At 40.6% G+C, this 12,810-nt stretch overlaps 1 protein-coding gene across 1 annotated transcript in view; it reads right to left on the bottom strand.

Annotated features, from left to right (window-relative positions):
* Window positions 1-12,810, bottom strand: part of b4galnt3b (beta-1,4-N-acetyl-galactosaminyl transferase 3b) — a 38,724-nt gene that overhangs the window by 6,795 nt on the left and 19,119 nt on the right. The window contains exons 8-15 of the mRNA XM_036150197.1: window positions 12,327-12,405; window positions 12,142-12,208; window positions 11,911-12,045; window positions 11,686-11,795; window positions 10,608-10,708; window positions 5,528-5,595; window positions 4,217-5,417; window positions 2,233-2,492 (exon numbers count right to left, since the gene is read on the bottom strand). Coding sequence (XP_036006090.1) covers window positions 2,233-2,492; window positions 4,217-5,417; window positions 5,528-5,595; window positions 10,608-10,708; window positions 11,686-11,795; window positions 11,911-12,045; window positions 12,142-12,208; window positions 12,327-12,405 — 2,021 coding nt within the window. The remainder of the gene's footprint in view (window positions 1-2,232; window positions 2,493-4,216; window positions 5,418-5,527; window positions 5,596-10,607; window positions 10,709-11,685; window positions 11,796-11,910; window positions 12,046-12,141; window positions 12,209-12,326; window positions 12,406-12,810) is intronic.

The raw sequence follows: 12,810 nt of genomic DNA, 5'->3' as shown, positions 1-12,810 counted from the left end.
AACGGCTTGAACTAATTGATTTTGAGTTGCAGGATGGCCAGATTTCTGTAGTGAAAGTAAACCCTCAGAAGTTTGTAGAAACGTGAGACTTTCGGCTGCTTCCGTTCACTGCCGCCATGTTTTAGACAATCCTGCCAAGCTGGCAAATATGACTTATTTTGGTGAAAAGGCTGGGAGAAATGAAAGTGCTGACGTATACTCAGAGTATCAATGCCGGTCAGAATTGGAGCAGAAATGATTGAAGTGAATAATGCTAGAAATTTTGTTTTTTTAAATTCCAATTTTTGCCACAAACAGTAATTCACCACGATGAGGAACTTACACTTTAACTGAAGATTTTTCTGTCACTGTTGTGGTTTGGATTGATGCTTGAGTTATTAGAAATATTTATTGAAGGCTTATGGAGAATATCAAAACATAAGAAACAATGCTGTTGCTGCTGAAAAGAGAGCTGGCGACAGAGAATAGCTGAAAAGGTCAATGCATGAGTGATATAAGAGTTATTTGATGGAGAATTACAGCTGTTTTCTCACACTTCACTCATTCAGCACAAAAGGGGGAGTGGGGGGCGGCGCATTGATTACAAAAAGCATTGAAAGGACATGGCAGCAAATCATGATGAAGTGTGAAAATACAGTCTAATCAGGTAAGGTTAAGTTTTAAGTTTTTCTTATGTTTAACAGTACTCAAGTAAAGCATTAATTGGCTATATTCAACATATGCAAGTAATGATCGGATGGTGTGAGTTATTGAAATAACTGATATGTTCATTCATCTTTTTGCCAGCATTGTTCACCCATCATTCTAAAAATGAGTTGACACTGATTGTCTTGTAGGTGTTTAATCTGTGCCAACCTCACTTTATATTAATCATATAGGCTATATGTATATTTTCAGCTGAAGTAAAGGTGGTGTTATTTAAGTGAAGAAATGTGCAGTAGCCCTAACGGTGTTGGGGGGAAAAAATATATGAATAGAAACTAAAATATATGAATGGAAAATTAGAGCTGGAAGTGCCAAAATTTGATACAGAATAAATTATTGCTTTCATTCTGTGTAGTTCTGTTATTAATCTTGTGGGTCTCTGACTATGGAACAGTGCAACAGTACAACATTCCTGACAGCCCGACATACAGCTGCTTCTGAAAGATTTTCTGTGTCTCCTACGTTATCAAAAAGCTGCCGTTGGCATAAAAACGCAGAGCAGCACAACGTAAATTGTTCAGAACTGAGAGCGTTCCCTCATTGTGTTAGAAAAGCGATGTGTGGCTGAGAATATTGAAATGAATCATCTGACGGCCCCAAAGCGCTTTACACTGGTCACTCATTTAGCCATTCATCCACGCATTCACACCCTGATGGTGATGAGCTACACTGTAGTCACAGCTGCCCTGGAGGAGACTGACAGAAGAGAGTCTGCACAATACCACATGCTTGTGCTAAATCTCACTGCAGAAAATGTAAATAGTTTAATGGCAATAAAATTCAAACTCTGAACGATGTGCACATCTCTCAGTTCTTCCTTAGCAGGAACGCTACTCTGGAATAAAAATATGCTATACAGCTATACAGCTCTTTAGAAAATCCAAGACTTTTGTCATTTTTATGTAATCTGGCTAAATCAGTTTTATCTAAATTAAGTAATTTAAAATAAATTATTGCTGTAACTTCATTCTTGTAGTAAACCATGTAGTTTGTTATAATCTCAGGTTTTGGACAGGCGTAATGTAGCCTCAGTGTGCACGTGCAATGTTGCTCCCAGAGGTCAAGTGAACGCTAAGGCAGTCTGTATGTTTGCTCAGACACATGAAAGAATTAGGGGGAACATTGCCTAAAGGTTATTGATTTTTATTTAGCAGGACAACATCTAACAGACCAAGGGTTATTTAATAAATCATTAAATAACGTAATACATGTGTAATAGCACAACAATGACATAATCTCTTTTGTCGCTTTACATGTTTTCAGTTGACTTGTGCTAAAAATATTTAAAATATATTTGTTTAAAATTTCAGACTGGGAAGTAAGTATAACTACTATGAGCTTAAAGAACAACCCCATCTACAAGTTGACCACAATCTTTGATATATGACTTTTAAGGAAATAAGTCTTATAATTGGCAATCAATATTCATTAATATTGCTTTTTCCCCCCTAACTAAAAGCAGAATGAGTCAACATTACTAAAAGGCAGCTCTTACGAGTCTTGGAATAAGAGGAAGACGAGACTTACCAGGCACTATGAAATGAACGGTGGCGTCGGGATTCCAGCGGAACCCCACTGGGTTGCACAGAAGCAGCTGAGGTTGCGAGCGCTGGAAGGCGAAGTCCCGGCTGCGCTGCGCACTGTTGCGGATCAGAGCGTAGATGTAGTGCGTCAGACGCAGCAGCTGGCCATTGGCATCCTTCAGCTCCAGCTCCAGGAGGTAGCGGCTGCCCCTGTACCCGTCCACGCGCCTCACTATGTTGACCACGCGAACCAACGTGAATCGCCTGCAAGCACGATCAAACACGAACTAATAATGAATACGTTAATGAAATAAATGCACAAAACAAAGTTTGATCATTTCAAATGAATGGTATCAAATAAGTTGTAAAATAGAAGAGAATTGCACGCTACATGCACACCGACTATTTCACGTAATTTGTTTTATTAGATCTAGGATTAATCTCACTTGTGGTTTTTAATGCCTTCCTTTTTACATTTAAATCATTCAGTTGTGGTCAATATGAAGTGGATCCACAATGCTTTGGTGTGACTTCCTCATTGTTGCCCCTTTGTCACCCCTGTTCTGAGGTGCATCTGAGAGGAACTCGTCTTGGTGCGTTCTCTAGATGAAAATGCAGCACTTCACATCTCACCCCCCTTCTAGGTGACGGAGCGTTCCACTCCACACCGTTCAGCCAATTCCGTAGTACGCTGGATGGTGTAATGAATTATGTGGGTTTTATACAACAACCGAACATTTTGACTTATCCACTTGTAGCTTTGGCATCCTTAAGGTCGGACTACAAAAATTGCAGCGAGAAATTAAGATGGTGGATTCACGAAATCGATAGGCCGGAAGTCAATGACTTTGTTTAGCAGCTCCGCAGGACATACTGTAAGGTTATTGTTCAAAACACAAAGTAATAGAAAACAGAGAAAGCTGAACGGAATGAAAAAAATATGAATCTGGAGATATCTATACAGCACTTTTCTGCACTCCTAGAGACTCAAAGTACACAAAACAAATGTGTTTAAGGGTTTAAAAAAGTGGATCTTGCACATGTCCCTGGTAAAGAGTCATAAAAACATATAACCAAACTCCGACAACTGTTTACAGATGACTGAAAATGAAAAAGCCTGTATATGCCATATATATGTTTGCCTTATGAAGCAAGCTGGCTCCTGTCAGAGTAACGTTACAAGGCACTGATTTACTTATTCAGCATCACTGTTTTTAAGTAAATTAGTATATAAACCATAAAGTTAATCCATGTTAGTATTTCAGCTAAAGAATAGACACTCATTCATTAAGCTAAGAATTTTAAACTAAACCCCAAGCATCCTTTCCATTTTTTCCTCCAGACTCTGGGACCTTCATTTACAAATGAAAAGTAAAATTTGACCGTGGACTACAGTAAGAGTTCTCCATAACCCAGATAAGATGCTTCCAATATGTTTGCTTCAGGAGTGGCTTAACACAAAGGACTGCAACAGCTATAATCCATGTTCAGGATACAAATGTGTGTCTTGGGTCGTTAAGCACAGACTCCAGCTGGAGTCCACACCTTGTTAATCTTCCACAAACTCTTGAGAAGGAATTACTTTACAGTCTTCTCAAAGCTGAAGTTATCATCTCTGCTTGTGCATTTTATAAACCAAGTTTTGCTTCCAGTCAATTTACCATTAATGTGACTGCATACAGCGCTCCTGTAGCGATGACCTGTAATGGTTTACCCTCCTACTGGAGGCTCCAATAGGCATCAGCTGGAAAACTGTCAAGACAGCATTGTTCCCCACACTTGTACAGTTGTAGGCCATAATCATCAAAATGATACCTGACATATACCACTCAATGAGTGAAGCATCGGGTTTAATTTAAGTTTTCAATGCATCTCATTTAGAGCTGGGCTACACAAATATCTTTAGTTTCTTGTTCTGTAGTTTGTTTGAAATGTTGACAAAGGCAAAGCATGTGTCCGCATGTACACAGACTCAAACCAGTGCTCACCCATTGTGCTTGGCATTGAGGCGATCCATGAAGGCGTAAACCACAGTCAGAGCGTCGCTGGGGCTCAGAAGCAGGTTCCCGGAGACGTTGCACTGCAGGTCGATCCAGTCGGAACGCTGCGACTGGAGGTCTAGCTGGTTCACCTGGAAGGTTTGGTTCCAGTTGACCTGAGTGTCGAATACTGGCGCTGGAGTCAGGTCCTCCTCGTCGGGGTCCATCGGCAGGTTTCCTTGTGGCCCCCAGAGGGACTCTGAATCTCCCTGGGTTGCATTTGCTCTGCTCTCATTCCCGTTGTGACCTCTGTCGTCTTCTCCCTTCAAATATGACAATTTTTGATCCTTTTTTCCCCGGGCATTCATTTCATTTCTATCAATGTGATTATCCAGGTCTGTTTGTAGAGGCTTATTCAGCTCTATCTCCTTTACCCTGAGGGCTTTTCTAGGATCCGTTTCCACTTCATTTGATTTTACGAACAAATGGTTGCCACCTCTGCTTGGCATAGTAAGACGACTGTTGTTGGCCGGATGGAGCACATTTTCTCTCTCTGGAGGCTTCTGCCTTTTTTTGGCCACCCTGGCTTTCTGAGGCAGAGCAGCAGTCCTGTTCTGGTTTTCGAACTGAGAATTTTTGACTGCCTGGATTTGAGTATTGTTTGTTTTCTGCTTTCTCCAGACTGGACCTTGGTTGGAGCCGTGTTTCTGAGGCAGGAAAGCTGGTGGTTGCTTTGCATTAACTTCCTCTTTACCAGCAAGCAGTGATGAATTAGTTTGCTCTGGTTTGATATTGGCTTTTAATTTCTGTCTCTTTGCGTGTCTAACCTTTTTTATTTGGTCAGCTTTTTTAATTGAGCCTTCTTGTTTTACCTCCGTCCTGTTTTGGTGCGGATTTTGGTTTAACACCTGCTTAGCCGCTTTTTCTTGCTCCTTTTGAGTTTGTGGAATGCCACCCTTGTCTTTTCCATCCTGAAACTCCTTTATGTGTCCTCTTTCATCAGGGGATTTCTCCAGTTTACGGCCAGGGTCCCATGCATCAAAGGCGAAGAGTTTACGCCTGTGGTTCTGTACATAATCATCTCCATAGTCTGAGTACACCTCGTAATTCCTCTGGTCAGCCATTTGTTCTTTCCCTCTCTTGTTGGCATAATTTCCAAAGTAGTAGTCCTCCTCCTCCTGGGCGGACTTCATATTCTGCAAACCAAAATCTGGCATTCACCAAAAGCAAGGTCAGATATTAAGAATAAAATATTCAGATTCTGCAAGCAAGTTGATGGAAAGTAAAAAAAAAAAAAAAAAAAAAAAAAAAAGACAGTACCTTTTCCTGCGTTTCCTTTTTTGTGTGCATCAGGACGGTCAAATCTCATGTATCTAGAGAAACCATACCTGGTGGAAACAAAACAATTATCTAAACAAGCATTATCTGCTTTTAGGTTAGACTGAATGAAATAACACCATATACTGTACATGGACTTAATGATGAGGTTTACATTTTTCTCCTAGTAACAGAATTTTGCTGTAGAAAGCACAGGACCAGGTGTGTTTCACAAAATGACTGAAAAGCCCACTTATTTCAGTATACAATGTTTCAATCGATCCATAGATACAAGAAATTAAAATATTATTGAAAAGTTAATTTATTTCAGCAACTCAATTCATTAAGCGTTCTAAAGCCTCCAGCTAATACAAACAGCATTTAACATTAGAACGTTGCATCAGATCAACAAAAAAAGGGACATGTTTTTCCAGAAGTGGGGGCCAAGTGAAAAATATGTTTAACACTGTTGTTTGTCTTTTGGAAAAAAACAACAACGTTTAAGCCAGTTAGATCAGATCTATCTGATAGATGGGTCCTGTACCCAAGGTCACTTCCTGTTTACGTTAAGGTGTATTGTGTCACGTCCTGTTGTCACGGTGTGAATTGCGGTGTGTTTGATTCAGACTCTCTCGCTTGTATCTTTAATCTCTTTGCTGTAACATCTATCTGTTTCTAACACATAAGCACTTTTAAATATGCTCTGTTGTTGCACCACACATTTGGGAACTCCTCATGTTCACACGGTTTGCCTTTTCTCGGCGTGGTAAGAGGTTGCTAGCCTAGCTTTAGCCTCACAATGGCTTTCTCCCCTATCCGTCCATCAGCTTCTCTGTCTCTGTCTAAGTCTACCCCTCTCTCCTGCTCTGTGTGTCCTCTGCCTCCTTTAGTGATAATGGTACATGTAATAAATGCAGTGTTTTTGTAGCTTTGGAGGTGAGGGTGTCAGAATTAAAGACCCGGCTCCGTGCTGTTGAAAAACCAGCTGATAGCCGCCCCTTAGCTAGCGCGGAGCCACATAGATTAACTTCACGTAGCGGTCCTCCAGCAGCAGCCAGGTAACCAGGCCCAACTCCTCCGTAATTTTCTCTGGTCCCCTGCCTGATCTGACCAGTGATGACATGTTTAGCCGCATGTCATCATTCAACCGCTGGTTGTCTAGGTGGTGTCCTGAAAACGACGTGAGCTACATTGATAACTGGCGAACTTTCTGGGGAAAACCTGGTCTGATCCGGAGAGACGGCATCCATCCTACTTTGGATGGTGCAGCTCTTCATTCTAGGAATCTGGCCGGATTTATTAGTTCTCCTAAATGCTGACAACCCAGGGTCCAGAACAGGAAGCAGAGTCGTAGTTTAACACGCCTCACTGCAGCTTCTGTACTGTTACCCACCCATTACCTTATTGAAACGGTGTCTTTCCCACGGCCAAAACTGAACAGATCAAAACGGATCTAAAAGGAGCAAATCATAAAAAATCTAATAAAAATCAATATGGCTCACCTTGAACCAAAAAAGAAAACAATTAAATGTGGTCTATTAAATATAAGGTCTCTCCCTTCAAAGACTTTGTTAGTCAATACATTGATTTCTGATAGTCAGATTGATTTATTACGTCTCACAGAAACCTGGCTACAAGAGGACTACGTTAGTATAAATGAGTCAACTCCCTCCAATTATTTAAATTTCCCAGATCTACGGGAAGAGGAGGAGGAGTAGCAACCATCTTTCAGTCTGATTTATTAATTAGCCCCAGGCCAACTAATAATTACAGTTCTTTTGAACATTTAACCCTCAGTTTCCCTCATCCAAACTGCAAAGCAATAAAACCTCTTCTGTTTGTTGTTTTGGATCATCCACCAGGCCCTTACTCTCAGTTTTTAGATCAGTTGTCAGACTTCTTATCTTATTTGGTGTTAAATACTGACAAGGTTATTATAGTGGGGGATTTTAACATTCATGTTGACACAGAATGTGATAAGCTTATCAGAGCACTTAAACAGCTCTGATGAAGGTTACTAATGATATTCTTATGGCCTCAGATAATGGACTTGTGTCTGTACTTGTCCTGTTAGATCTCAGTGCTGCATTTGATACAGTTGATCACAATATTCTCCTACAAAGACTTGAACATACTGTAGGGATTAAGGGAAAAGCATTAGGCTGGTTTAAATCTTATCTGTCGGACAGATTCCAGTTTGTTCATGTTAATAATAAATCTTCTTCAAACTCTAGGGTCACTTGTGGAGTACCACAGGCTTCTAGAGTTTCCTTTTTTCACCTCCGGAATATTGCCAAAATTAGAAATATTCTGTCCAGGGGTGATGCTGAGAAACTAGTCCATGCATTTGTTACTTCAAGGCTGGACTATTGTAATTATTTACTATAAGTCCACAAAATGCAGTTTGAAGTCTTCAGCTGATCCAAAATGCTGCAGCAAGAGTTCTGATGAAAATCAACAAGAGGGATCATATTTCTCCAATTTTAGCTTCCCTTCATTGGCTTCCTGTTAAATCAAGAATATAATTTAAAATTCTTCTTCTAACATATAAAGCCCTTAATAATCAAGCTCCACCATATATCAGAGCTCTGATTACCCCGTATGTTCCTAACAGAGCACTTCGCTCTCAGACTGCAGGTCTGCTGGTGGTTCCTAGAGTCTCTAAAAGTAGAATGGGAGGCAGATCCTTTAGCTATCAGGCTCCTCTCCTGTGGAACCAACTCCCAGTTTTGGTCCGTGAGGCAGACACCCCGTCTACTTTTAAGACTAATCTTAAAACTTTCCTTTTTGACAAAGCTTATATTTAGAGCGGCTCATGTTACCCTGAGCTACCTCTATAGTTATGCTGCTATAGGCTTAGGCTAATGGAGGACATCAGGGTCTATTTTTCTCACTCTCACCCTACTGTTCTCCAGTTTGCATTGTTTGTCGTCATTTCGGCTTTTAAACTTTTTGTTCTCTCTCTTTTTGTTCAGTATGAGGGATTGCTGCAAAGACATGGACAATGCAGATGACTCTCTAATGGTTTGGTCAGAGACATTCATACCAGTGGCCCACTGGAGCTCCTTTTGAAGGTCTCTGGCAGTGCTCCTCCTTGCAGAAAGGAACAAATACTGGTCCTGCTAATGAGTTACTTTGATGCAATCAACTGGATTCCTTATATAGGACATTTTTGACCACTCTGTATAATATGATTGAATTTGACTTTGTAAAGTGCCTTGAGATGACATGTTTCATGAATTGGAGCTATATAAATAAAATTTTGTTGAAATTTAATTGAGTTAAGGACCTCCAGCTGCCCTGTACAGCTCTCCAAGAGTAACTAGTGGTCTCATGAAATCTCCTCCATGAGACTGAGCTAATGGCACGTAATGATGTGACACCCTGGTGGAGTTGGGCTGCCGGTGGAACCCCTGTAGGGTCCAGGTATCTCCTCATGGTACCAGTAGTGACGTTGACTCTGGTCAAATGGAAAACTACTGAAAAGCAGTCAACAAAAATGAGCTGGGAATAAATGTCTGTGGCCTCCACCTGTACAACCACTGCTGTTTTTGGGGTTGTCCCTTTAGTGCTCCTGTTGTTAATTTCATCAACACCAGAACAGCCAACACTGGTTAACAATCATGGGCCATGGGGGTCACTGCTGACTTGACAGCTGTGCAGCAGACACTCACTGACACCATCCAAAAGGAGATTAAGTGAGAAAAGCACATTATTTAAGAAGCTAGGTCTTTACAGTTTACAGCATAACGTGGGAAAGGTTAGTTGCAGGACAAAGTGAGGTACAAAAGGGTGCATAAGCAACGGGGATAATCACTGCCTTGAGAGGATCATGAACCAAAGTCCATTCAAGACTTCGGGGGAAAGATTCACTAGGTCAAGAGTGCAGCTAGAGCCAGAGCTTCAAGAGCGACCACAGACACAGATGTATTCAGGACATGGGTTACCACTGTCACACTCCTTGTGTTAAGGCTGTCCTGGACCAGACTGAACATCAGACTTGGGCTAAAGAAAAAAAATTCACAGACTTTTTGGACCACTGAAAGAAAACGTGGCATTTCATTTGGAAACTCAGGTCCCAGAGTCCTGAGTGGAGAGGCAGAGAATCAAACTGTGGGATATACGATGCAAAGTTTCCAAAGGCAGAAATGATTTGGGGGTGCCATTTCAGCTGCTAGTGCTGGTCCACTGAGTTTTATCACATTTAAAGTCAGTACGGTGGTCTAATAGGATGTTTTAGAGCACTTTGCGCTTCCCTCTGCTGACAAGCTTTATGGAGTTGTTGATTTCATTATTGGGCAGGACTTGGCACCTGTCCACACTGCCAGCGGTTGCAACACCTGATGTAATGACCCTGGTGTCACTATGGTTGACTAACCAGCAAACTGGCCTGACCAAAATAAAAATAAAATCTATGGATCATTGTCCAGAGGAAGATAAGACACAACACTTAATGTAGATGAACTGAGGGCTACTACTAAAGCAACATGGGCTTCTGTAATCCAGGCTGATTGCCTCCCTGCTCTGCCACACTGGTGCACCAAATAATGACAAAGACGTGCTGGCTAATTAATCTTGAGAGTGCATTAAATTTTGGGGTTTCATTTGCTGTAAGGCATAACCATAAAAATTAACAACAATAAGCATTTGCAATATGGCACTCTGTGCATAATGCATCTTTATCGGTTTCACTCTTTGAATTGAGTTACTGAAATTAACACACTGCAAAAACAGAACTAAAAATAAGTAAAAATTTCTTGAAATGAGTGTATTTTTCCTTGATTAGAGCAGGTAAATAAGACTATTTGCCAATGAAATAAGATTTTTGCACTTAAAATAGGAACAATTCATCTCCATCATCTTATTTCAAGTGCAGGATGTCTAATTATTTTATTTTAGAGATGAATTGTTCCTGTTTTAAGTACAAAAATCTCATTCTATTGGCAAATAGTCTAATCAAGGAAAAATGCACAAATTTCAAGAAATTTTTTACTTAATTTTAGTTCCCTTTTTGCAGTGCAGAGCCTTTTGTTGACATTCTGATTAAATGTGTCATGATTTTGTTTTTTTATGAGGGTCTCACATCCTCTTGTAGTAGGGGCTCTCATGGTAGAAGCAGGTGTTTTCTCTCTCCATGTGTGTGAGCCGGGTGTAGTCGTTTGGGTAGATGTAAGACAGCTGGACCTATGGAGATGAATGTAAATCGCTTTATAAACTTTAAAAAAGGTAAGAGAGCACAGTTTATGATCACAAAGACAGAAATGATGCGGTTCTGAAAACGTTATACAGTTGCACAGTCTTGATTAAACATGAAGGAGAAGAAAAAGTTTAGTAGTTTCAAATGCCGAATAGACTTCAGAAGGGATGTGAACTAAGCTTGGGTTTAGTATTAGAAATAGAAATCTCAAAATATAGCCAATAAGAATAAAATCTGTAGTGGAGCCAAACATCGGATTGACAGTTTTATTAATAAAGCACAGAGCCAGGTTAAAAGAGAAAACTTTAAAATGTGCCTCAGCAAGGGTTTGCTGAATGATTAAGATCTTAACCCCAATAGAGTTGTTGAACCTTGTGGCAGAACTGGCAATTATACTGATTATTTCCAATTTTACACACAAATCACTATATTTCCATTGTGTATTCTTCACCTTCAGATGTGAATAATAGAGAAATATTTTTGAGAAAGTATTCATACCCCTTGAACTTTTTCCACAGTGTTTTCCAAGATACAAACACCAATTTTAATGTACTGTACTGGGATTTTATGCAAATTACCTAAACAGGGTCTGGAATCTGGAAGGTAAACCTGCTCAAAGGTGAATATCCCCGCTCACATTGAAGTCGTTATCATCTTCTAAAGTGGAGATCACAGTCGGGAAAGCAAATGCCCGGTGTGGAGCTCCATCAAGCAGTTTTAAAACATTTTCTGGGTGATTGCTGCTGCACCAGAAGCCTGATTCTTGACCTTTTTTTTTGCCCAAGCATTAGGTCTTGCATATTATATTTTTCCCTCCGCTTCCCAACTCTTATCACATAAAAACCCAATAAATACATCAAAACTTCTGCTTGTGACATGAAAAACGGTCGCAAACGCATTTCGAGAGTACCAATACATGGAGTATAACGTCCACATCTCTACCAGAGACCAAATAAAAACGTACAAACTGCAGTCCTTGGTAACGCAGCAGGGGGAAGTCTTTAATAGTGTAGGTGGGGTTGTAGTTGCAGTCAGGAAGAAGGCCTTGCAGGAACTTGCCGTTTATCAGATGGACTGCAAAATAAACAACACACAGATCTGCGTCACGATTGTGTTGGGCTTTGTTGGCGAGAGGAAACGACTCGTTCGACGCCGACATCCGGGGACGATAGGAAACGCGTTCTCTCACCTTGGTGGAGCGTGTCTCTCGGGTCTTCCCTCAGCATGTCGGCTGCAGCGCTGCGCCGCTTTTCGGGGGGGCGTTCGTGGCTCGCAGCCGTCTGTGGGATGTGGGCAACGTGGCTCATCATCAGGTCCGACTCATCTGCAGGACGCAGCGTTAGAATGAGAGAAGTGTGTGTGTGTGTGTCACGTTCAGGACGCACAGACATCATGCGACTAAAGGTTTGGGGGCCCTTACCAACATAAAGGGAGAGGTGCTTGGATTCAATAAGCACGAATTTGAAGCTGTGGTCCAACAGCTGCCACTTAAAGAAAAGAGAGAGAGGAAAAATGTCTTTCTACTTTAACACCCAAAGAGAAAAAGGAATCATCTCAGCTTGATTGTTGAAGAAACATCACTTGATCTGAGTGTGGTGTACTTACAGCCACCTCCACATGGTCAGTCCCCTCGTCATTTTGCTTGTGAATAACTTCAAAAAAGTATCTCTTTTGAGCAGAAAGCCTGTAAGACAGTTAGGATTGTATTAAGGGAAAAAAAAAATAAAAAATAAAAAAACTTTTCCATTTTCTACTAAAATGAGACCGCAGTTTTATGGTCAGATTAAAATCTGTCATGACTTCTTGGAACCTATTTAACAACCGTCAACCATTCAGTTTTCTGAATGACTCAAGCCACTTGAATAATAAATGTAAAAAAAACTTTTGAGATCAGTTTTACAACTACATTTTCCTAAACTAAAAGCATTTTCTTTTTTATCTTAAGATCAAGAATGCTTCTGTGGGATCAATTGTCATTTTTTTAGTCAGGAAACAAACAACTACATTCTATGAGTCAACAGTTTGTCAATCATCTTTAGCAGAAATAGCTTGAAGTGGTTTCTGTATGACAATGAGTCTCATCACTGTG

The sequence above is a fragment of the Fundulus heteroclitus genome, chromosome 2 (genome assembly GCF_011125445.2).
Source record: "Fundulus heteroclitus isolate FHET01 chromosome 2, MU-UCD_Fhet_4.1, whole genome shotgun sequence".
NCBI lineage: Eukaryota > Metazoa > Chordata > Actinopteri > Cyprinodontiformes > Fundulidae > Fundulus > Fundulus heteroclitus.
The sequence above is the reverse complement of the archived record's forward strand: the minus strand, read 5'-3'. Positions and strand labels throughout refer to the sequence as shown.